Genomic DNA, 24,811 nt, shown 5'->3' on the forward strand with positions numbered 1-24,811 from the left:
GCGATTTACCTCAGAAACTTTCCTCGAGTCCAAGCTTTTGTGAAAAATATTTTTGCTTTTTAGACTTTTAAGAAATTTCAGTTACTCGTGGATGAGAAGGAAATGGGGCCTGGATTCTTTCCCTCTTGCCACGCACTTTTTAAATTACTTGTGGAAACCAAGTGGCCAGAGATTATGCAATCAGAATGACAAATTTGCACAGGCAAAAATCGTTATAAGTTTTGGAAGTGTGAATTTATAAAGGGGAAGAAGTTTATACAAAAAAAGTGACAGTGAGAGGTGAAATTATGTGGACAGGAAGGCAATATTTAAAATATATTCTGGTTTTAGGCTTGTGAACGTGTGCTCAATTCCTGTGTCACACATGTAAACTTCTGTGTCATAATTTAAAATGTAATGTTATTAAACAGTCATTTCAAAAATTAGGAAAAACTTGCTTAGGAATAGAAAGAATGTAATTGGCCTGAGGAGAAAATGTATATGCTATTTAGAAAAGAAAGAGAGCCAGTTGTGCAAGTGTAACAAAGAAACTAAGCCAGCATCAGAAAATAACTCATTGAGCAAGGTTCATGTTACTGTATCTTAGCTATGTACAACCCACTTTGTGCTTTTATACATTGTTTAGTTATTCATTTAACCTGCTGTAAGATTGTGCTGTTGAGCCTTTGTGCTTGCAATCAATTTACCGAAACACAATTGGAGAAAACGTCTTATCGTTTTTTTCTTTGATAGTAATAATGAGAAAAGATGTTTGTGTTGAGGGTTGAAGAGGAAACGGTTACAGAGGAAATGGAAATCAATATTAATCAATCTGATTCTTTCTTCAATGCATTTTAGTTAGCAGCTGACATCTACCAGATACACACACTACCGAGCAGAGAGCCTCTGGTGCTTTTTGAAAGAGGAAGTGTGAGACAACTTGATGCCCTTCTGTCAGCTCCACAACAGGAAATCGAAGGTGTCCTATCAGAAGATGAAGTAATTAGGTTTGTATCAGAAGATGTATCAAACAAAATTCCTCATCATTAGTGCTGCTGTGAGAATTTAAACTAAACTTTGCATAGCTTTTGTTTGTTTTGTGTTCATCTCTTAATTTCTTTTGGCGAAACATTGGGACTGAGGAATGATTAAGATTTGCGTAATGAGAAGATAAATGCTGGCTGAGAATTCCGCGCTCCTGCGGATGTGGTGGATAAATGCACTGAGCAGTTTGGGAGTCTGATATATGGCAGAAGCAGGACCCTGTTTTAATTCTTGATCAGTACTAATCTCAGCCAGGGTGCAGTTCCTCTCGGGAGCTAGCAGTTCTCTGCTACCTTAAACCCAACTAGAATTTACTCATTCAGCAGTGAAATGTATCCAGCCACGTTTGATGCCCTCAGCAAGCACTTCCGCCTTCTCCCTGGGTGGCAGTCGGCAGCAGAAACTCTGATTTACTTTTTTTTCCATCTCTCTCTAGCTTTGAGTTGGTAATGGCAACAGCACTCTACGGAAATGGTATAACTTGATCCGCTGTCGTCCTCCCACGCCCGCCCAGCCCTAACCTGTTTCCATCCCCTTCCTTAATATACACTAATAGGCAACACTGAGTAAATTACAAAGCAGTGATCTAATCTCGTGTTCAAATAATGTCACAAAACTATTGAATGACTTAGATTTGCTGGCTCTTTAAATTTGCTTATAGGTTTCTTTTGCTCTTGAAAATATTTTTTAGATAACAGGTGTAGCAGTCAGTTTCATTTGTTGGGTGTTCAGGTAAATATGTAATCTGTTTCATTTGTAGGTGGAGTGACTCTTTAATGGAAGGAGGGAGTCCTGTTGTATTGTTTGTCACTGAAAAGGTATGGAAGAAGAACATTGGGCTAATAACAGCTTGACCAGCACCTCATTTGCTGGTATAAATATCAATCCTTTACACACTGCAGTGTGCGCTTACTTACATACAAATCATACAAATGCAAAAGGTGCATGCGAGGAACCTGCCAAGACATATGCAGTACTATCTCCAAAACCTTCAACTGTCTCAACTTATAAGGACTAAGGGCAGTGGATACATGGGAACACTTCCAAAATCCCCCTCCAAATTGCGCACTATTCTGACTTGGTCAGGTCACCAGGCATTGTGGAGTACCTACACTACCACCTTCACAGTGAAATAATTAGTCCCAGCAGTGCCTACATCCTGCAAATAGTTTTCCTTAATTCTTCAGTTTGAATAAAACTGGGGTGTGTGGTGGTAGTCATCAGGATGTTTTGTGTTGGTAGCACGGTGGTGCAGTGGGTTAGCACTGCAGCCTCACGGCGCCGAGGTCCCAGGTTCGATGCTGGCTCTGGGTCATTGTCCGTGTGGAGTTTGCACATTCTCACCGTGTTTGCGTGGGTTTCACCCGCACAACCCACTGGTTTGCACTGAGTGCTGAATTTGGGTGCATTTGAGTGCTATAGTGAGAGGTTGGTGACTGAGGGAGTTCGGCAAGGAGGCAGTAAGGAGCTCCTTTCATTTCATTTCCTCAAAGAGCGTGAAGGGAGCCAGGGGTTTACAGAGTACAGCTGACACGGAGCAGAGTCGGAGGGCAGAGTTCCGGTTGGTCCACAGTGCAGCTGTATGCTGTAAGGTAAGAGGGGATGGAGGCTAGGGCAGTTGCATGCTCCTCCTGTAGGATGTGGGTTGTGAGGGATACCACCGGTGTCCCCGCTGACTATACCTGCGGTAAGTGCACCCAACTCCAGCTCCTCAGAGACCGTGTTGGGGAACTGGAGCTGGATGAACTTCGGATCATCTGAGAGACAAAGGGGGTAATAGAGAAGAGTTGCAGGGAGGTAGCCATACCCAAGGTACAGGACAAGAGTAGCTGGGTTACAGTTAGGGGAAAGAAAACTAACAGGCAGATAGTGCAGGGATCCCTCGTGGCCGTTCCCCTTCAAAACAAGTTTACCGTTTTGGATGTTGTTGGGGGGGGGGGGTGACCTACCAGGGGAAGGCCCTAGCGGCCAGGTCTCTGGCACTGAGTCTGGCTCTGGGGCTCAGAAAGGAAGGGGGGAGAATAGAAAAGCAATAGTAACAGGAGTCTCAATGGTGAGGGGAATAGATAGGAGATTTTGTGGATGCGAGCAAGACTCCCAGAAGGTATGTTGCCTCTCGGGTGCCAGGGCCAGGGATGTCTCAGATCGTGTCTTCAGGATCCTTAAGGGGGAGGGTGAGCTGCCAGAAGTCGTGGTGCACATTGGTACCAACGACGTAGGTAGGAAAAGGGGTGTGGATGTAATAAACGAGTTTAGGGAGTTAGGCTGGAAGTTAAAAGCCAGGACAGAGTTGTCATCTCTGGTGTGTTGCCGGTGCCACGTGATAGCAAGGCTAGGAATAGGGAGCGAGTGCAGTTGAACACGTGGCTGCAGGAATGGTGTAGGAGGGAGGGCTTCAGATATTTGGATAATTGGAGCGCATTCTGGGGACGGTGGGATCTGTACAAACAGGACGGGTTCCATCCGAACCAGAGGGGCACCAATATCCTGGGAGAGAGGTTTTCTAGTACTCTTCGGGAGGCTTTAAACTAATTTGGCAGGGGAATGGGAACCGGACTTGTAGTCCAGCAACTAAGGTAGCCGATGTTCAGGACGTCAAAGCGTGTAGTGGGGAAGGTAACACTGACAAAGGAGAGTACTTGCAGGCACAGAGATGGGTTGAAGTGTGTATACTTCAATGCAAGAAGCATCAGGAATAAGGTGGGTGAACTTAGGACATGGATCGGTACTTGGGACTAAGATGTGGTGGCCATCACGGAAACTTGGATAGAAGAGGGGCAGAAATGGTTGTTGGAGGCTCCTGGTTATAGATGTTTCAATAAGATTAGGGAGGGTGGTAAAAGTGGTGGGGGGGTGGCATTGTTAATTAGAGATATTATAACAGCTGCACAACGGTAGTTCGAGGGGGATCTGCCTACTGAGGTAATATGGGTTGAAGTCAGAAATAGGAAAGGAGCAGTCACCTTGTTGGGAGTTTTCTATATTCTAGATTGTGTATTGAGTCAGAAGAGATAGGAGAGGTCTTGAATGAGTACTTTTCTTCAGTATTTACGAATGAGAAGGGCTATATTGTTGGAGAGGAACGTGTGAAACAGACTGATAAGCTCGAGGAGATACTTTTTGGGAAGGCAGATGTGTTGGGCATTTTGAAAAACTTGAGGATAGACCAGTCCCCCGGGCCTGACGGGATATATCCAAGGATTCTATGGGAAGCAAGAGAAGAAATTGCAGAACCATTGGCAATGATCTTTTCGTCCTCACTGTCAACAGGGGTGGTACCAGAGGATTGGAGAGTGGCGAATGTCGTGCCCCTGTTCAAAAAAGGGAATAGGGATAACCCTGGGAATAGCAGCAGAGATGTGGAGGAACAGATTGGGAAACAGATTTTGGAACGGTGCAGAAGTCACAGGGTAGTAGTCATGGGTGACTTCAACTTCCCAAATATTGAGTGGAAACTCTTTAGATCAAATAGTTTGGATGGGGTGGTGTTTGTGCAGTGTGCGCAGGAAGCTTTTCTAACACAGTATGCAGATTGTCCGACCAGAGGGGAGGCCATATTGGATTTGGTACTTGGTAATGAACCAGGGCAAGTGATAGATTTGTTAGTGGGGAGCATTTTGGAGATAGTGACCACAATTCTGTGACTTTCACTTTAGTAATGGAGAGGGATAGGTGCGTGCAACAGGGCAAGGTTTACAATTGGTGGAAGGGTAAATACGATGCTGTCAGACAAGAACTGAAGTGCATAAGTTGGGAACATAGGCTGTCAGGGAAGGACACAATTGAAATGTGGAACTTGTTCAAGGAACAGATACTACGTCTCCTTGATATGTATGTCCCTGTCAGGCAGGGAAGAGATGGTTGAGTGAGGGAACCGTGGTTGACAAGAGAGGTTGAATGTCTTGTTAAGAGGAAGAAGGATACTTGTGTAAGGCTGGGGAAACAAGGTTCAGACAGGGTGCTGAGGGATACAAGATAGCCAGGAGGGAACTGAAGAAAGGGAGTAGGAGAGCTAAGAGAGGGCATGAAAAATCTTTGGCGGGTAGAATCAAGGAAAGCCCCAAGGCCTTTTACACATGAGAAATATGAGAATGACTAGAGCGAGGGTGAGTCCAATCAAGGACAGTAGCGGGAGATTGTGTATTGAGTCTGAAAAGATAGGAGAGGTCTTGAATGAGTACTTTTCTACAGTATTTATGAATGAGAGGGGCTATATTGTTGGAGAGGACTGTGTGAAACAGACTGATAAGCTCGAGGAGATACTTGTTAGGAAGGAAGATGTGTTGGGCATTTTGAAAATCTTGAGGATAGACAAGTCCCCCGGGTCTGACGGGATATATCCAAGGGTTCTATGGGAAGCAAGAGAAGAAATTGCAGAGCCATTGGCAATGATCTTTTCGTCCTCACTGTCAACAGGGGTGGTACCAGAGGATTGGAGAGTGGTGAATGTCGTGCCCCTGTTCAAAAAAGGGAATAGGGATATCCATGGGAATTACAAGCCAGTTAGTCTTACTTCGGTGGTAGGCAAAGTAATGGAAAGGGTACTGAGGGATAGGATTTTTGAGCATCTGGAAAGACACTGCTTGATTAGTCAGCACGGATTTGCGAGGGGTAGGTCTTGCCTCAAGTCTTATTGAATTCTTTGAGGAGGTGACCAAGCACGTGGATGAAGGTAAAGCAGTGGATGTAGTGTACATGGATTTTAGTAAGGCATTTGATAAGGTTCCCCATGGTAGGCTTGTGCAGAAAGGAAGGAAGCATGGGATAGTGGGAAATTTGGCCAGTTGGATAACAAACTGGCTAACCGATAGAAGACAGAGAGTGGTGGTGGATGGCAAATATTCAGCCTGGAGCCCAGTTACCAGTGGCGTACCGCAGGGATTAGTTCTGGGTCCTCTGCTGTTTGTGATTTTCATTAATGACTTGGATGAGGGAGTTGAAGGGTGGGTCAGTAAATTTGCAGACGATACGAAGATTGGTGGAGTTGTGGATAGTGAGGAGGGCTGTTGTCGGCTGCAAAGAGACATAGATAGGATGCAGAGCTGGGCTGAGAAGTGGCAGATGGAGATTAACCCTGAAAAGTGTGAGGTTGTCCATTTTGAAAGGACAAATATGAATGCGGAATACAGGGTTAACGGTAGGGTTCTTGGCAATGTGGAGGAGCAGAGAGATCTTGGGGTCTCTGTTCATAGATTTTTGAAAGTTGCCACTCAGGTGGATAGAGCTGTGAAAAAGGCCTATAGTGTGCTAGCATTCATTAGCAGAGGGATTGAATTTAAGAGCAGCTGTATAAAACCTTGGTACTGCCACATTTGGAGTACTGTGTGCCGTTCTGATCGCCTCATTTTAGGAAGGATGTTTAAGCTTTGGAAAAGGTGCAAAGGAGATTTACCAGAATGTTGCCTGGAATGGAGAGTAGGTCTTGCGAGGAAAGGTTGAGGGTGCTCGGCCTTTTCTCATTAGAACGGAGAAGGATGAGGGGTGACTTGATAGAGTTTTATAAGATGATCAGGGGATTAGATAGAGTAGACAGTCAGAGACTTTTTCCCCAGGTGGAACAAACTATTACAAGGGGACATAAATTTAAAGTGAATGGTGGAAGATATAGGGGGGGATGTCAGAGGTAGGTTCTTTATCCAGAGAGTAGTGGGGGCATGGAATGCACTGCCTGTGGAAGTAGTTGAGTCAGAAACATTAGGGACCCTCAAGTGACTATTGGATAGGTACATGGATTACGGTAGAATGATGGGGTGTAGATTAATTTGTTCTTAATCTGGGACAAAAGTTCGGCACAAAATCGTGGGCCGAAGGGCCTGTTCTGTGCTGTATTTTTTCTGTTCTATGTTCGAACCCAAAGATGTGCAGGCTAGGTGGATTGGCCACGCTAAATTGCCCCTTAATTGGAAGAAATGATTGGGTACTCTAAATTTTAAAAAAATGTTTCATGTCAACTTGGGCCTCAGTCTGCAGATTATGGGTCCAAGCCCCACTCCAGCACATGAGAATAATTGATATTGTTGAAAGGGAAGCTCACCATGCCATTCCTTCTGAGCTCAGTTTTTCCTTGGGCCACATTGTTGCAGTTCTCATTCTCTCTCTCTCAGCGTTCCGTTCCATCTTCAAACTGACCATCCTTTCAGATCATCAAATGACTGCTATTCTAAATGTGTTGATACAACTGTATATTAATTAATAGAATGTATTAAATTCTAATTTTATTCATTGCTAAATGCTTCATTTGCTAATTGCAATCCCTGTTCCCAGTAAGTTTTAGCTGTGCAATGTGCAAGTGAGATGAGGCAAATGACATAGCATTAGTAGTATCAGTTGTTTGCTTCAAGATTTGTTTTACAGGGTCAGTATGGTGGCGCAGTGGGTTAGCCCTGTTGACTCACGGCGCCAAGGTACCAGGTTCAATCCCGGCTCTGGGTCGCTGTCCGTCTGGAGTTTGCACATTCTCCCCGTGTTTGCGTGGCTCTCACCCCCACAACCCAAAGATGAGCAGGGTAGGTGGATTAACCACGCTAAATTGCCCCTTAATTGGGAAAAAAATTAATTGGATCCACTAAATTTATGAAAATAAAAAGATTTATTTTACCACGTGAACAACACAGCACTGAAAGGCTGGGTCCAACATCGTAGCCAGGTCACTTGGGTGTTGTGCGATTAGGTGGTTCGATTCTAGCTTCTACCTTTTCCACTTGTCTTCAGTTTGGGTGGAAAGGTGCTGATTTCCGAATTAGAATTTTTAATATTTAAATGGTTCAACGGTTCTTTTTATTTATAGGATGGATTGTTCCATCTATATGCACAGAAACTAAACCCCAGCATATGGCACAAGTTTAAACTGGATACAGGAGAAGAGAATGACTGTCCTTTGAGTTTTGTGGTTTCCTCTCAACGAAAGGGCATCGTCCTGATGTGTTTATGTAAGTTGCATTCGATCCAATTTGTTAACATGACTCAAATAAAGAATATTTTACAAAATGCGAGTGTGTCTTCATAGATCAACCTTTGGTAGCTAACGGTGGATGTGCGCATACTATATTTGATCAGTCGGCATTTAAGAACAGTTACAATACTGTAGTTTCTGGAACTGTTCTTGTGCTCTTGTACTGCAAATAGTTTTATGATAATGGTTTGAACAAAAACTAAATGAAGTCGCTATAGACCCAGATGACCATAGGTTGCTTTCCCCTTTGAAGGTTCGAGCTGACTGGTGGTGATTTAAACTGAGGATCACCACACCTCAAGCGAGGGGCAAGGCTGAGAAGGCGGGCCCATCATGAATAACCTCAGCCGGTACGGGAATTGAACCCGCAGTGCTGGCTTCGCCCTGCATCACAATCCAGCCAACTGAGCTGAATTGGGCTTGATCTGTTGCTAGGATTGGTACTGTTGATAGTGTTATGTAGGAACCAGCACACATTGTGCGTGATCAGGTCTCGCTTTTGGAGGGACTGCACACGAGCTTTGCACTGTTATTGGGATAAGTCCAAAGCAAGATTGATAGTGTAACAACTCTATTAATTGCAAGGGAATAGGACCATAAAGTGTTGCTGTCACTGCAGCCTTCAAAAATCCCACTACAGGCTCAACTGAGTTGAGAGCTCTACTGCCATTGCCAAACTAAAATGCTGGCCTGTCATGAGACCATTATCAATAAAAGCTAACTCTATTGAATAGAATTAGGATGTCAACCCCCTTCAATTGTTTAGAATTGTGAAAAACTGTTGGTTTATGAGATACTTTCTGTATGATGCACGAGGTGCCATTTCTGTCCAGCTGCACCGACTGTCTGGGATCTCACAAAACAGCACTTGTTCCAAACTATACGTTCATTATTGAATATCATTGAAATGGCAAAAATGATTGTAATCGGCTTTTCAAAATTACCATTAACACTTGTTCGCTGCAGAGACCAGAAATTTAAGGGGACATTGATTTACCCAAATTCGACCATTCAGCCCCTGCTTCCATCTGGCGCAAGTGAATTGCAGCAGCTGTCAGTTTATATTAGTAGCCCAAAATCGATGCCGCTGTGTGGTAATCGTATTATTTCGGTACACAGTATAGAAAAGAATTAGATCTTCATTCTATGTAGTTTTTCCCCCCAGTAAAGCTGTAACGCATGCTATTAAGTGTATTCAAAATAAGAATATGTAGTGGATATACTTGTAACTGAAACTTTTTCCCCTATTTTGACACAGATTCCAGTGGTTGTATTTACCAGATGCCATTGTCATTACACAGTAATTCAGCTGAGAAAGAGCAGGTTCTGCCGCGGTCCTTACTGTTGAAGCTGCCACGCTGTGAGGATTCGCTATCCCGTGTTGCTATCCTGGTCCTGGATGAGACTCATGTCGCTGTGTTAGGAGTTCCATATTCCAATCAGCGCCCTGTCAAAGGTACCCGTTACCGCACAGAACCTAATACCAGCAAGAGAGATCATTACAGGTCAGGAAGTGAAGTAATTTTCAAGACGTGCGTTTGGAAACGTGCAGTGGTGGGTTCCAGGTTTGTGCCTGAACTGTTTGTGACGATTTGTCAATTTTGATGCATCTCTGATGGAAGTTCTGAGCACAAAGAAAAATCAGCACAGGCGTCTTGGGAGGTTGCCTTCAAGAACTGCAGTGCAGCAGATCTATCTGGGGCAAGTGGTGAGCATTGCTGCCTCATGGCACCAAGGTCCCAAGTTCGAGTCTGGGTCACTGACTGTGTGGAGTTTGCACATTCTCCCCGTGTTTGCGTGGGTTTCGCCCCACATGCCAAAGATGTGCAGGCTAGGTGGATTGGCCACGGTAAATTGCCCCTTAATTGGAAAAAATGAATTAGGTACTCTAAATGTTTTCTTTTTTAATTGCTGTGGGTATAAGCTGCATCACTAGACTCACTTTTAACCTTGTCAGATAACTTCAGCTGAGTTCTGGAGTTGTTTGGTGGCATGGAAAGGCACTCTGGCTGTAAAAAGCTGTATTTATGTTTTTCTTTCAGATTGTTTGAGTATCTGGAACACAAGTTTCCAAACGCTCCAGGCATGGAAGGAGTTCCCAGAGGGAAGTTGTGGTCAGGTATCTTGCTTTTCTATGTTGCCTTTAATTTAAGGATACTTTATTCCTCTATTTAATACTGAACATTGAGGGGCGATTGTTCACCAATAATGTCTATCTTACACGGTGTGTTTTTATCCTACCTGAGTGGGAAGCGCTCCTGTATTCCAATTTTACCCCTGGACTCGCGAGGCTCCACCTATCCCGAATGGTATCACTGTCTTTGACCTATTATTTCACTCATTATCATCTTAAGAGTTTACCCCCATGATGGCTCAAATTGTCTTCCTACAATTTTGTTTAAATAAATTTAGAGTACCCAATTCATCTTTTCCAATTAAGGGGCAATTTAGTGTCACCAATCCACCTACCCCCACAAACACGGGGAGAATGTGCAAACTCCACACGGACAGTGACACAGGGCCGGGATCAAACCTGAGACCTGGGCGCCGTGAGGCAGCAATGCTAACCACTGTGCCACCGTGCAGCCCTTTGTCTTCCTATAATTGATATATTCCAGGTACTGCTGCCTGCGTTTGGGGTTGGTTCTGTGCGTAGCCACCTTAATCAGGTTGATGAAGAGGAGCAGGATCGTTTCCTGTACTTTGGATCTCTTGATAAGTCAGTAAGTAGTGTGAACACAAGATGGATGGGCCACCATCCTTCTGACTTGGGGATTAGTGTGTGGAGGTAGATTTTACAATGGGAATTTTAAGAAACACCAATAAGAAAAGTTCTTGTCAGAATTGCAATTGCTTTTTTGTTGAAGGTTATGTCTTTTATTCTTCAGTTATGGTGTGACTGCGGGAAACTCTTTGTGCCTCATGGAAAGGTGCTGACAGTGATCCCATTTACCTGCGAAATCTCTTCTCTGGCTGCTGTCCTTGGCAAACTCAAACAGCCAGATGCTGCCGGTAGGTCACCATTCTTTATAAAGTACCAGAATGCGATGTTCTTTCCAGCCCGTTGAATTGGATGTTTTGCACGTGTGGGAAGAAGAACTTTTTCCTGGTATTTGTTTTGAAATGGACTATGCCGACTGACTGGTTTTTGAGCTCTGGCAACAGTTGCTGCACTAGACCAATCTACTTTTCTCTTGGTTGTAGAGGGAGAAAATTGGGCAATGCCTGTTTCTGCTGTACGTGACGATCATACCAGACTTGAATGTGGCACCTTCTGTGTCAAAGTAGCCTGTCTCCACATCCTGACAGCTGAATAGTCAATTGAGTTAGAACTTGCATTTATACTCCATCTATCAAACAACCAGGTGTCTCAAAGTGCTCCAAAACCATTGAAGGGAAGGTTTTGCCCCTTTCCCTTTCAAGTATATTTAGCACTTGGCTTGCTAATTTTCATTTCAAGTTCATTTGAGAATTGATCAAAACAATGTACCCATGAGCCTCCTTTTCTTCTCTTCCTCCACCAAAGTAAAATCTATTTCCACCGTTGTGAACTGGAACACGATGCTTCATGGTGCCCAGTCTGCTGAGGGGCCGGAACCAACGCCAGAACACACCCTTGTTGAACCAGGATCCAAAAGAAATGTAAGCATGCTTTCAAATTTGGCTTGGTGTGTTTTGCTACAAGTAACTTTTCTGTAATTGGAAAGTAATGGGAAATGTCTCCATTTAGTGTCTCTTCATGTAACTATAATTCTGCTCATTTCCAATGTTCCCTCCACTGTACGCTGACACTTCCACCTCTATGAAGCCTTCCACTCCTTTTGTAATATTCTATTTTTTGTTTTCTACAAATCTCTCTTACTTTGCATCTGCTGTCTGTTCACCATTTGTCTCTGCCTGTTGTATACTTTATTCTTCCACCTCTCTCTTTTTCTACCTCACGGTTTTGTGAAGGGTAGGTCATGCCTCACAAACCTTATTGAGTTTTTTGAGAAGGTGACCAAACAGGTGGATCAGGGTAAAGCTGTTGATGTGGTGTATATGGATTTCAGTAAGGCGTTTGATAAGGTTCCCCACGGTTGGCTATTGCAGAAAATAAGGAAGTATGGAATTGAAGGTGATTTAGCGTTTTGGATCAGTAATTGGCTAGCTGAAAGATGACAGAGGGTGGTGGTTGATGGCAAATGTTCATCCTGGAGTTTAGTTACTAGTGGTGTACCGCAAGGATCTGTTTTGGGGCCACTGCTGTTTGTCATTTTTATAAATGACCTGGAAGAGGGTGTAGAAGGATGGGTTAGTAAATTTGCAGATGACACGAAGGTCGGTGGAGTTGTGGATAGTGCTGAAGGATGTTATAGAATACAGAGGGACATAGATAAACTGCAGAGCTGGGCTGAGAGGTGGCAGATGGAGTTTAATGCGGAAAAGTGTGAGGTGGTTCACTTTGGAAGGAGTAACAGGAATGCAGAGTACTGGGCTAATGGCAAGATTCTTGGTAGTGTAGATGAACAAAGAGATCTCGGCATCCAGGTACATAAATCCCTGAAAGTTGCCACCCAGGTTAATAGGGCTGTTACGAAGGCATATGGTGTGCTAGCCTTTATAAGCAGGGGGATTGAGTTTCGGAACCACAAGGTCATGCTGCAGCTGTACATAACTCTGGTGCGGCCGCACCTGGAGTACTGCATGCAGTTCTGGTCACCACATTATAGGAAGGATGTGGAAGCTTTGGAAAGGGTTCCGAGGAGATTTACTAGGATGTTGCCTGGTATGGAGGGAAGGTCTTATGAGGAAAGGCTCAGGGAATTGAGGTTGTTTTCGTTAGAGAGGAGAAGGCTGAGAGGTGACTTAATAGAGACATATAAGATAGTCAGAGGGTTAGATAGGGTGGACAGTGAGAGTCTTTTTCCTCTGATGGTGATGACCAACACGAGGGGACATAGCTTTAAATTGAGGGGTGATAGATATAGGACAGATGTCAGAGGCAGTTTCTTTACTCAGTGAGTAGTACGGGTGTGAAACGCCCTGCCTGCAACAGTAGTAGACTCGCCAACTTTAAGGGCATTTAAGTGGTCACTGGATAGACATATGGATGAAAATGGAATAGTGTAGGTCAGATAGGCTTCAGATGGTTTCACAGGTCGGCGCAACATCGAGGGCCGAAGGGCCCGTACTGCGCTGTAGTGTTCTATGTTCTATGAAGTTTTTTTTCTTTTTGTTTCATTAGTCCCTAAACTCAATTTGTAATTGGATTCTGTCGGAGCAAATGGTCTGGGTGCCTGAGGGCCTCCCTTTACCAGTGTTTCTCAATTGAAATTGCTGACTAACAGCCTAACGCACCAGTGTAGCACATTAAGTAGAAAACACCTCCTGCACACTTGTACAATACAAGTAAATGTAGTCTGTTTATTTACTGAACAAACATCTACCATCGTTCTTCTAAGAGAGTAAATAATTCATGTCGGTCAAAAACATAACCATGCTCTGCTTTTCCTATTCCACCAAATGCATAACCAAATATTGGGATCAAATGCAAGACCAAACCTGTTTATCTTTTTGTCTTTTTTTATTTACTAATCAGGGGCGAAATTCTCCGACCCCCAGCAGGGTCGGAGAATCGCCTGGGGCCGCCGAAAATCCGGCCCCCGCCGTGGCAGAGATTCTCCGCCACCCGGGAAGTGGCGGCGGCGGGAATCTCGCCACTCCGATCGGAGAGGCCCCAACGGTGATTCTCCGGCCCGCGATGGGCCGAAGTCCCGCCGCTGGGAGGCCTCTCCCGCTGCTGAGGTTTGAACCACCTCTGGTGGCGGCAGGATCGACGGCGCGACCGGGCCCCCGGGGTCCTGGGGGGGGGGGGGGGGGGGGGGGGGGGGGGCGGGGCGATTGGACCCGGGGGGGTGCCCCCACGGTGGCCAGGCGATCGGGGCTCCCCGCTCAGACTCTGGCCAGTGCCCTGGGTGCACTCTTTCTCTTCCGCGGCCGCCACGGCCTCCACCATGGCGGAAGAGGAAGAGAAACCCACATCGCGCATGCGCCGGTGGCAAAAGCCTTTCGACCAGCCCCGCTGCCGGGGACGCTGGTTTTTTGCGCCAGTCTTCTGGTGCCAACAGCTCCGGCGCGGGGCTAGCCCCCAAAGGTGCGGAGAATTCCCCACCTTTGGGGAGGCCCGACCCCGGAGTGGTTGGCTCCACTCCCCTACGCCGGGACCCCCCGTCACGCCGGGTAGGGGAGAATCCCGCCCCAGAAATGCAATTGGCACTTTGGTGTGTGGAATTAGGGTGGTAGCATCTTATAAACCAGAACATATGGTGGCGCAGTGGTTAACACTGCTGCCTCCCGGCTCGAGAATTCGGGTTCGATCCGGGCCACTGTCCATGGGGAGTTTGCACATTCTCCCCGTGTCTGTGTGGGTCTTGCCCCCACAACCCAAAACAATGTGCAGGGTAGGTGGATTGGCCACACTAATTTGCCCCTTAATTGGAACAAAAATAATTGGATACTCTAAATGTTTTTTTTATCACGTAGCTCTTCCTTGTTTTGTGTTTATTAGCTAAGTTGTTGCTATGGCGTGAGTATTTCCAGGTTTTATTTCAGGGGCTGGTTTAGCACAGTGGGACAAACAGCTGGCTTGTAATGCAGAACAAGGCTGCAGCGTGGGTTCAATTCCTGTACCGGCCTCCTCGAACAGGCGCCGGAATATGGCGACTAGGGGCTTTTCACAGTAACTTAATTGAAGCCTACTTGTGACAATAAGCAATTATTATTAATATTATTTAACATCTATCTTGTACATGAGCAAATATGCAGTCACATTTGTTGTTTGCAGTGCTGCAGGCTTTACATCCTGTGACTGCGAGTGTTTTGCTATTTTCTTCAATATGCTGACGAATACTGTTTTGAAGGGAGGCATCACTTCTGTGTGGGTAGTTGGTGTAGTGAGTTGGTTGAGGCTGGTTTGTTCAGTTTCTTTCTCTGGAAATTTTGGGGATTACACTGGACCGTCCCAGTTCACTTTTATGATGTTGAGGGCAGTATAATTCCAAATATCACTGAGTGCAAACAATAACTGAATTTAGATCCTGCATTTATAAATCTGCTGTTTAATTCATACACTGAGGATTTAGGGAGAAAATGTATCCTAACTCACTGGTGAGGAATCCAGAGAATCAGGTGTAACCCTGATTTTTATACCCTGCTCATTGAGAACAATTTCAATCTATCCCGTCAATCAGGGAACTGACAGGATTGAGGGCACTGTTGGTTTTACCCCCCACCTAATTTTTCTCTATTGAAGTTAATAAATAACATAGGTGAGGAGGCAGAATCAATGTTCTGCCAGATTCCATGGGTTTCCCACCCAACAGGTTAGGTAGATCTGAATGCGAACTGTTACGCAGATTTTGCTTAACATTAAATTTTCTGTTGCAGCTAAGGAGCCGGAAAAGTCAGGTTGTGAGCCCCCAGTCACAACCTCTCTCTCTGGATGAGATTCTCACTGAGATTCAGGTAATCCAAAGATGTTAAAGAGTTAACTTGGTTCAGCCTTGAGCTGTGTTGCCTTTTACTCCCTCCCGTCCAGCTTTATCGACACGCAGGGGAGATTGCACTTAAGCGGGGGGGGGGGGGGGGGGGGAGCTTTTTTTTTAAGGTGGTGTTCTGAAGCTGGGCTCCAAGGACCTGTTTCTTTAAATTAAACTGCAGCAAGTAGTGTGGGTGCTTCAGTGAGACCCTTACTGCTACTGCAGCCCCTGATTTATTGCCAGCTAATTACTGTATTCAATCATGACAACAACGCACAACTTTTCCACCAATATAGACTACTTAATGTGTCAGTAATTAAACTCAGTGTGGCAGGTTGCAGAATTTTAAAGTCTGATGATGATTCTGTTTAGACGGTGTGAGTATTCTGTGAAATAAAATTTTAATTATAGGTCTTTAGTCAGAAAAGAATGGGATTGGTAAACTCATTAATCAGATCACAGCGCAAAAGTAATTTACTTTTTTGATTCTCCAACAGGTCCTTTGTAGATGTTTATAATCATTAATTGAAAACCTTTGTGTTTTAATCAGGCTATTCAAATCCATCTGAATAAAATTAAATTTTACATCCGAATACTGAATTAATACTGCAGAACGTTAAACTAGCAGCGCTTCTGCCATTGTTACAGGCGGGTGGTGTAGTTATTGAATAAACTTACCCACGGGTTCGTACATTTTAATAAAAGCAAATTACTGCGGGTGCTGGAGTCTGACACAAAAACAATAAATGCTGAACAATCTCAGCAGGTCTTTGGCAAATAACCATCCAGACTCAAAACTTTAGCTCCCTTTTCTCTCCACAGATGCTGTCAGAGCTGCTGAGATTGTCCAGTATATTTTGTGTTCTAGAACATAGAACAGCACAGAACAGGCCCTTCAGCCCTCGATGTTGTGCCGAGCAATGATCACCCTACTCAAACCCACGTATCCACCCTAATACCCGTAGCCCAACAACCCCCCCCCCCTAACCTTACTTTTTAGGACACTACGGGCAATTTAGCATGGCCAATCCACCTAACCCGCACACCTTTGGACTGTGGGAGGAAACCGGAGCACCCGGAGGAAACCCACGCACACACGGGGAGGACGTGCAGACTCCGCACAGACAGTGACCCAGCCGGGAATCGAACCTGGGACCCTGGAGCTGTGAAGCATTTATGCTAACCACCATGCTACCGTGCTGCCCCACTGGGTTTGTATATTTTGTTTAGCTGTAAGCTAATGGCTTCAGCTTCCCTCAGCCTGGACAATTCAAACCATCCTGATTTCAGGGCCACTAATTTCCATTCAATCTGTGTTTTGGGAAACAGACTGTATTGGTGGGTCTTGTAAAGCCCTATTTTCTTGTCCTGGTAGGTGTCACAGGATTGTCCTGGTTTAGAATGGACTTACCGTATGTGTATGCTGTACTTGGGTATTGACCATAGTCATATATTGTGTTGCATTTTCTCCCCAGACTGGTACAAAGGAGAAAATAGATGAACATTTAAAATTGTTTTTGCAAAACCTGCAGAAATCCAATGCTCAGCTCATTATTGCACAGATTGCTACAATCCTGGTAGCCAGGTGTAAGACGCAGGTGAAGTTCTACCCCCAGAAAGCGCTCGTGAACCTTTTAACGACACAGATGCTTTCTTACAGGTGAGGACTTTCACTTAAATTGTGTAAGTACCATTGTTATTCACAGCACCAATAAACTAATCTAACAGCCGTCAATTATACTACTGAGGAACCTGGGCTGTGGCTCATGAAGTGGATTTCAGGATTGGGTGGGGGGGTGACGACTGCTGGAATTGTGCTGAAACTTGCATAAATCATAATCAACCCCAACCATTAGACTGGCATCCTTTTACTTAAACAGAACGCATTCCGAAAAGGGAAATTGCTGCTTTCACAGAGCAAGAACTCGGGTGAAATCAACCGATCCCTGAAACTGAGTGAAACTAATTCACGTAATGGATCATACAATCCCTACGTTGCTGAAGGAGGCCAGTTGGCCCATCGAGTCTGCACCACCCTTCCACCCCACCTAGGCCCAATCCCCTGCCCTATTCCTGCTACCCCACCCTAAGGGCCAATTTAGCATGTCCAATCCACCTAAACTGCACATCTTTGACTGTGGGAGCCGGAGCACCCGGAGGAAACCCACGCAGACACTGGGAGAACATGCAGACTCCCCACAGTCCATCACCCGCGATTGGAATTGAACTCGGGTCCCTGGCGCGGTGAGGCTGCAGTGCTAACCATTGTGCCAATGTGAAAGATAGCATTCTGATGTTTACAGCTGGATACCACAATGAATATGGAGAGGCCAGCTCCATTCTGTTATCTCAATCCAGGAATGCCATGGTTGGCCAGATCTGTGTGCCAAGATGTGAGTAAATCAGCTGTGATTAAACCACTTTATTTGAAATGGGCAGAATCAGAGTGACAATCCAACTTCCAACTTATTTGGTGTTCCTAGCTGCATGCCCATCTGCATGTTGGAAGAAAGAGTTTGCAGCTGTAGAATCCCTACAGTGCAGAAGGAGGCCATTCTGTCCATGTGTTTGCACTGACCCTCTGAAAGAGCCCCGCAACCCCACCTGACCTGCACACCGTTGGACTGTGGGAGGAAACTGGACCCAAGAGGAAACCCACGCAGAGACGGAGAGAACCTGCAAACTCCACACAGTCACCCAAGGCTGGAATCGAACCTGGGTCCCTGGTGCGGTGAGGCTTCAGTGCTAACCACTGTGCCACCAGAGTCTTTGGATCACTAATTTCACAGTTTAGCTAAGAAGGAACAGGGTTAGGACATTTTTGGTGGCAGCAGTGTAGAACCCATTTCTCTTTGACAAAGTTGAGTGGTCTGCATTAACTGGTACCCAAAAGATACTAAATCTTTCTTTATATAATTTTTTTTATTTTAAATTTTATTTTTCCAATTAAAGGGAAATTTAGCGTGGCCAATCCACCTACCCTGCACATCTTTGGATTGTGGGGGAGAGACCTATGCAGACACAGGGTGAATGTGCAAACTCCACACGGACAGTGACCCCGGGCCGGGATTCAAACCCTGGTCATTGGTGCCGTGGACAGCTGTGCCAGCCGTGCTGCCGAAAAAAAGATACTAAATTAATAACATTCCTCTACATTAGAAAGAAAGAACGATACATCTAGTAGTGTAGCTAATAGGTGTGTCTGAAATAGTCAGAATAATGAAATGATTGGGAAACACCATTCAGCTCATTGCACCTGTGCTGGATGGTTGAAAGATCATGTCGGCACCTTGTAAATTCCTCCTCGTCTCGTGATCGTTCCCTTTGACAAATCTTTTTGGTTTGAAGCACTTATCCAATTCCTTTTCAAAAAAATTGCTGTTGAATCTACTTCCACCACCCTTTCAGGCAGTGAACACTGTGTTTGAAACCAAACTCCATCGTCTCTTTCCTTCTTGTGCCAATTGCCTTAAATTTGTGTGCCTTGGTTATCATCCCTTCGAGGAGGAGACTGTGTTTCTCTAACTGTTCTATTAAAACCCGATATAATTTTGAATACCTCTTAATTCACAACATTCATTCTACTTTTCAATGCAAAGTTATCAAATAACTTGTCTGAACTCTCATCTTAGTGCGAATGGTTGATTGCGTCCCACATGAAGCAAGTGCTGAGTTTATTTGTTTTTTACTCCAACTCCTTGGCATTTAATCCTTTTTATTTGGACACCCTGTCCACGTGAGACTGAGGAGATCAGAGCAGTTAAGCCCATTTGCAACTTGCATTCGATTTTGATGAGAGGTTGAGGCTTTCTTCTTGAGAAAGTAAGGCAAAGAGTTGCAATCCTATAAAATTATATGTCGTTTTTCAGCTTGTGTCCGGATTTAATGGCAGTCGCCTTGGATGAAGCAGACTATTCCATGTTGCAGCTCTGTCTTCAGCAGTTCCCTGACATCCCTGAGGCTCTTACATGTGCCTGTTTGAAGCTCTTCCTCAGGTGAGTATTAAGATGTGGCATCTTGCTGTAAGAATGCGAGAGATAAGTATTTAACCAGTGTTTGTTTAAAGCTCTGGCAGATTCACCAGTTCTCTGACCTGTTTTCCAAAATTAGTTTCTGGTGGACTGACCTCAGCAAACTACATTCAGGCATCTTACAAATGGTTAATTAACTGTTGTTTCAAGCATAAAAGTTTTTTTTTTTTAATTTAGAGTATCCAATTCATTTTCTTTTCCAATTAAGGGACAATTTAGCCTGGCCAATCCACCTACTCTGCACATCTTTGGGTTGTGGGGGCGAAACCCACACAAACACAGGGAGAATGTGCAAACTCCACACGGACAGTGACCCAGAGCCGGGATCGAACCTGGGACCTCGGCGCCGTGAGGCAGCAGTGCTAACCCACTGCGCCACCGTGTTTAATCAATCCTGTGAAAGTAGTTCATGATTTCTATTTAAAACTGTGGATATTATATCTAGAAAACACGAACATTGGGGTCCTTCGATTTGCTTTAGTCATAGAGGTTCACAGCATGAAAACAGGCCCTGCGGCCCAAGTTGTTCATGCCGCAGTTACACAGTTGACTTCATTACCCATTCACTTTGATATCTACAATAGCGCACATCAATCCGATTATACTCTGAGCTGGTTATCATAAATGAGCATGAGAGAAGGACCTGTGTCCATATATACAATAACAATCCTGCTGAGATCAGCAAGAACTGTATGGACCTGTGGTCTCCTGGCCTCAATTGCAGACAACAAAAAATGTATTTCAAAACCTGATGCTACAGTGTTTGCAGAGTTCACAGGACCTGGTTCACACTCCAGTTCCCCACATGGCCATCCCTTGCTGAAAAGCTACGTATGCTTTGGCAGGGGCTATCTCATTAGACTGTGCTTCAGGCAGCTGCTTGTAAATTGACCACAGTTATGTTTTATCAGCTTCCCAAACGTATTTCAAGTTTGAATTGCCTCTTGCCATTATCCTGAAAATGGAAATTCAACATTACTGAAGTCGGTTTTAACTTCCCTTCTAGTGTCAGTGATTCTGATCTGGAAAAGATCACAGTGGATTTAGGCAATGTGGCCTCCTATGTGGAACTAGATCAGAGTTCCTCAAAAGCAGAAGAGAAAATGGAGATTGTAGAGAATGGCTTCAGTCCACTTCTCCTGGAAGAGGACAACTGTGATGGAAAAGAAGCCGATGATTGTTTGCAGTCTGATGGAAAAGTCACATGTCCAGTCAGCCTTAAAAGGGCAGTTTTGCTGTATCTTTTATCCATGTCAAAAAATGGAAAGGATTGTCATATGTAGAGATCCATGCCTCAATACCCATTAAATTGTTTAGATTATTATTCGGGTGATGTGCTAAAGCAGCGATTTGGCTACAGATTTACTTCTCAGTGAAATTGAATATTGTATTCCGTCAATTCCCCAATTTTCTCCTCGCACCATCTCAACAAGGAAATCAGGCAGGTTACTCTCTCATCAGCTGCTGGAAGGTGTGTCAGAGCAACATTGGATGACTTGACTGCAAGAACCTGACCTGCTGCTCGTCTTACCAAGTTGTATCAGCAAAGATTAGTGCTGCAGAGTTCGGAACCAAGAGGTGAGCAGTTCCTCGGCCACACCAGTTTTGCCCATGTCTTTGCACCAGGGATACCGTTTGGCTGAACTGTGGCATCTGAGGAAGTCGTCTTCGCTGCGTCGTCTTAGCTTCTGACTTGAGCAACAGTGCAGAAACCTGGGGGTGGATTCTTCTCCACTCTCTTCACAGCAGGCGGTGTGTGACCCAGAAACTAAAGGAAGACACGGTAGAATGAAGAATTCCACATTAAAAGAAACTTTTAGGAACAGGTGAGACAGAAAACTGGTTGCTGGCTGTTTCCAGTGGTAATTAAAACATTGAATAAAAGCAAATTACTGCGGATGCTGGAATATGAGAACGCTTTGACAAAGAGTCATCGGACTCGAAACGTTAGCTCTTTTCTCTCCCTACAGATGCTGCCAGACTTGCTGAGATTTTCCAGCATTTCCCCTTTCGTTGGTAATTAAAACATGTCTGTTTTATGGCGTTGTTGGCTGAGGAGCGCAGAGCGCTCAAGGCCAAGGTTGATGATCTGGATATATGTTCCAGACATCAAAACCTAATAATCGTTGGACTGCTGGAGGGCTTAGACCCCCCCAAGGCTATATGTCGGAGATGGTCGGAAAGTTGGTGGGGGCAGGTGTATTTCCAACTCCTCCTGAGTTGAACCAGGTCCATTGGTCACTGAGGCAGGAGCCCAGGGTATTCGGTATATCGGATCATACTCTGCATCTTGTGGGCCTGATGTTGGAGCCAGGCCGCTCCCAGCGACCCCACCCTAATGTCCTGAGACGTGTTGCCAGCCCTACGGGTGCAGATGTTGATTTTCTTGATTCTGATGAGTGATTTTTTTTTAACGCAAGGTGCTTCCTTCATTTCCCCGGTAGTTGACTTCGCTTATGGACGGGACCCTGTCATTGGCCGAGTTAGGGGAGGGTCAGATGTCTGGGCAGACGTTGGCGACGGAACAGATAACTTTGGAAGAAGTAAACAGGAAGTGGGAGGGTGAGCTGGGTTTGGTATTTGTGGGGGGTGGTGTGGAGTGAGGATCCTTCACAGGGTCAACTTCACCTTCCAGTGTGTGAGGTTAAGTCTGATCGAGTTAAGGTTGTGCACAGGGCACGTATGAGTGGGTTCTCGGGGGTGGAGGGGGCGGTGCTCTAAAGGGCCAGCAAACCGCACAAACATGTTTTGGACTTGTCCCAAGCTTGTTAGTTTCTGGGTCTCCTTTTTTGACACTATGTTGGGATTTTGGGCTTTCAGCTGGAACTGTGCGCGTTGGTGGCTGTTGTTGGGTGTTGTTGGAGTATTGGGCTCACAGGTGCTGCAGACATTGATGAAGGTAGATGTCCCAGCCTTCGCCTCACTAATAGCCCGGAGTTCTGCTTGAGTGGAGGTCCCCAGTGCCACCTAAGATCTCAGGTTGGTTGGGGAACCTGATGAAATTTTTGGAACATGAGAAGACCCATGAGGGGGTCGGTGAAAAGGGTTCTACTCGAGGCAGCAGCCTTCATCTCCTTTCCCAGGGAACTGGCTACCGTCAGCTGGTGTGGCGGGGGCGTGGGGTTTATATTTTTTTATTACGGTTCTGTTTTCTTTGGGGGGAAAGAAGTTTTGGATGGGTGTAATTTTAGTATAGTTCAGGATGGGGTATTTTTTTTAATGAAAATCTTGTTGAACAAAAACAAAATGGTTTTAAAGATTTTGCAATCATTGTCAATTTGTGCGTAATGGCTAGACACTGTTAGATTGTGTTTGGGTCGTCGGTTTATTCAGCCAAACTCAACCAAAAGTTATTTTATCTTCTGTGGTTCCGACAGCCACATAGTGTTGAATAAACCCATCAGATTACTAGAAAGTAACTTGGCTTGTGATCATTGCAAGCAGCGAATTGGAAGAAAGATTCCTCCAGTCTAGTCCAATGGTGTCCTCGCAAGCCCAGATGAGCCGATCAGATGGATAGACGGTGATGGTTTCAAATATTGATTTTAATATATCGTTACATATGTGTGCAGGACTCATTATTGACCTTTAAGTTTGAAATATCAAGACTTGCTATACGCCGTAAATGTTTGTACAAAGCTTTCTTTGACTGTGCTGTACAGAAATGAAATTCTGCTGTCCTCGTACAGTGAAACCTTCCTTTTGCCTCACCTCAAAGATCTTTCTGTTCCTCAAGTGGTGGTAAGTACAGTCCCATCAAAAATGCAATGGCCTGTGTGTGTAGTTGTGAGTAATGGGTTTTTCAGTGATTACTGTCCAGGCAGATTAATTGGAACCGTGCAGATCTTTTCCCGTGTCTGACCTCTGCTTAGTGACTTCCTGTAGTATGGCTGATCTAGAAAACTCTGTGCAATGTAATCTGTCCTGACCAGGGTGCTGAAGGGAAGCACTTTGTTATAGTGACCTGGGGTTGCCTCTGGCAGCTCTTCACTCATCTATCTTTGAAATAGCTGATGTTCACATTGTGCGAATTGCTGAGGGAGTAATTACCCCTGACACAGTTTAAATTGAGGATCTCACTGCCATTGAGCTCTAAATTCATACATCAGGTTTTTCTTTCATTGGCTTAAATCTATTTCTCCCCTCCACCCCAGATGTACATAGAACATAGATCATACAGTGCAGAAGGAGGCCATTCGGCCCATCGAGTCTGCACCAACCCACTTAAGCCCTCACTTCCACCCTATCCCTGTAACCCAATAACCCCTCCTCCTTTTTGGTCACTAAGGGCAATTTATCATGGCCAATCCACCTAACCTGCACATCTTTGGACTGTGAAATATTTAAACTTTATTTGTCAATGTTACGGTGCTGGATTTAGTCTTTGATCTTGAGCTTTACAGCTTTATGCCAAGAGTTGGTTTCTAGTTTTCATGTTTCTGCTTGTTTTATTTTACTTCCAGAAATCTGAAATCACCGATGATAAATTTGAGTTGGTTCAAATGTAAAATTGCTAAAACAAGAAACTCTTGTATGTTAATGTGTCTAATCTATTGGGTTAGAATGGTGGACAGTCTTTTTAATATGAAAATGAAAATCGCTTATTGTCACGAATAGGCTTCAATGAAGTTACTGTGAAAAGCCCCTAGTCGCCACATTCCGGCGCCTGTTCGGGGAGGCTGGTACGGAAATCTAACCGCGCTGCTGGCCTACTTTAAAAGCCAGCGATTTAGCCCAGTGAGCTAAACCAGACCCGGTAATATCTTACTGATTTGAGAGGCATGCACCTGAATCAACATTGGATCGTGATGATCTTTGTCCAGTTATAGATACTCTGCCATACGATGAATGGTCTTTGTCTTCCTCAGCTGTTTCTCCGGTATTTGGAATACCTTTACACGAAGCAGTGTGAAACTGTCCGTGTGGAGCTGCCAGGGAAACGGAGCCCCACAGTCAATCAGGTATATAAAGTCGATTTTTCTAGGCATTATACTTGCTGCTGCAAACTTAAATCAGCTAGTGCTGATATAACTGTTTTTTGTGTAGATTGGGTACTGTGCTCTCTTTGTTCTTAATCAGTGATTTGTTAAACAACTGGCTAGAGTTTGGGAAAGTGTAAAATAATTTGAACCAACCCATTTGTGATACACTGTCAAAGATGATAAATGCAAACCTGTGATAGTTCTTTGGGAAAATGGACCGTCATTAAGTCAAAATAATTATAATCTTGACTGAGTCTTATATTTGAACAAAGTGAACCATCTTGGGCATCTCACAATCGCACG

General features: G+C 44.7%; 1 protein-coding gene across 2 annotated transcripts in view; it reads left to right on the top strand.

The window, feature by feature from the left end:
• The window catches only part of nol11 (nucleolar protein 11), a 33,218-nt gene that overhangs the window by 4,628 nt on the left and 3,779 nt on the right, over window positions 1-24,811 (top strand). Inside the window, exons 4-16 of one of the 2 annotated variants that reach the window (XM_038777021.1) lie at window positions 838-986; window positions 1,784-1,841; window positions 7,811-7,952; window positions 9,234-9,431; window positions 10,018-10,094; window positions 10,864-10,987; window positions 11,502-11,617; window positions 15,404-15,481; window positions 16,971-17,155; window positions 19,365-19,490; window positions 20,533-20,763; window positions 23,189-23,267; window positions 24,395-24,487. In XM_038777021.1, the coding sequence (XP_038632949.1) occupies window positions 838-986; window positions 1,784-1,841; window positions 7,811-7,952; window positions 9,234-9,431; window positions 10,018-10,094; window positions 10,864-10,987; window positions 11,502-11,617; window positions 15,404-15,481; window positions 16,971-17,155; window positions 19,365-19,490; window positions 20,533-20,763; window positions 23,189-23,267; window positions 24,395-24,487 (1,656 nt within the window). The remainder of the gene's footprint in view (window positions 1-837; window positions 987-1,783; window positions 1,842-7,810; window positions 7,953-9,233; window positions 9,432-10,017; window positions 10,095-10,863; window positions 10,988-11,501; window positions 11,618-15,403; window positions 15,482-16,970; window positions 17,156-19,364; window positions 19,491-20,532; window positions 20,764-23,188; window positions 23,268-24,394; window positions 24,488-24,811) is intronic. The other variant, XM_038777022.1, reaches the window with a different exon arrangement.

This window comes from Scyliorhinus canicula, chromosome 18, assembly GCF_902713615.1.
Source record: "Scyliorhinus canicula chromosome 18, sScyCan1.1, whole genome shotgun sequence".
NCBI classification, from domain to species: Eukaryota; Metazoa; Chordata; class Chondrichthyes; order Carcharhiniformes; family Scyliorhinidae; genus Scyliorhinus; species Scyliorhinus canicula.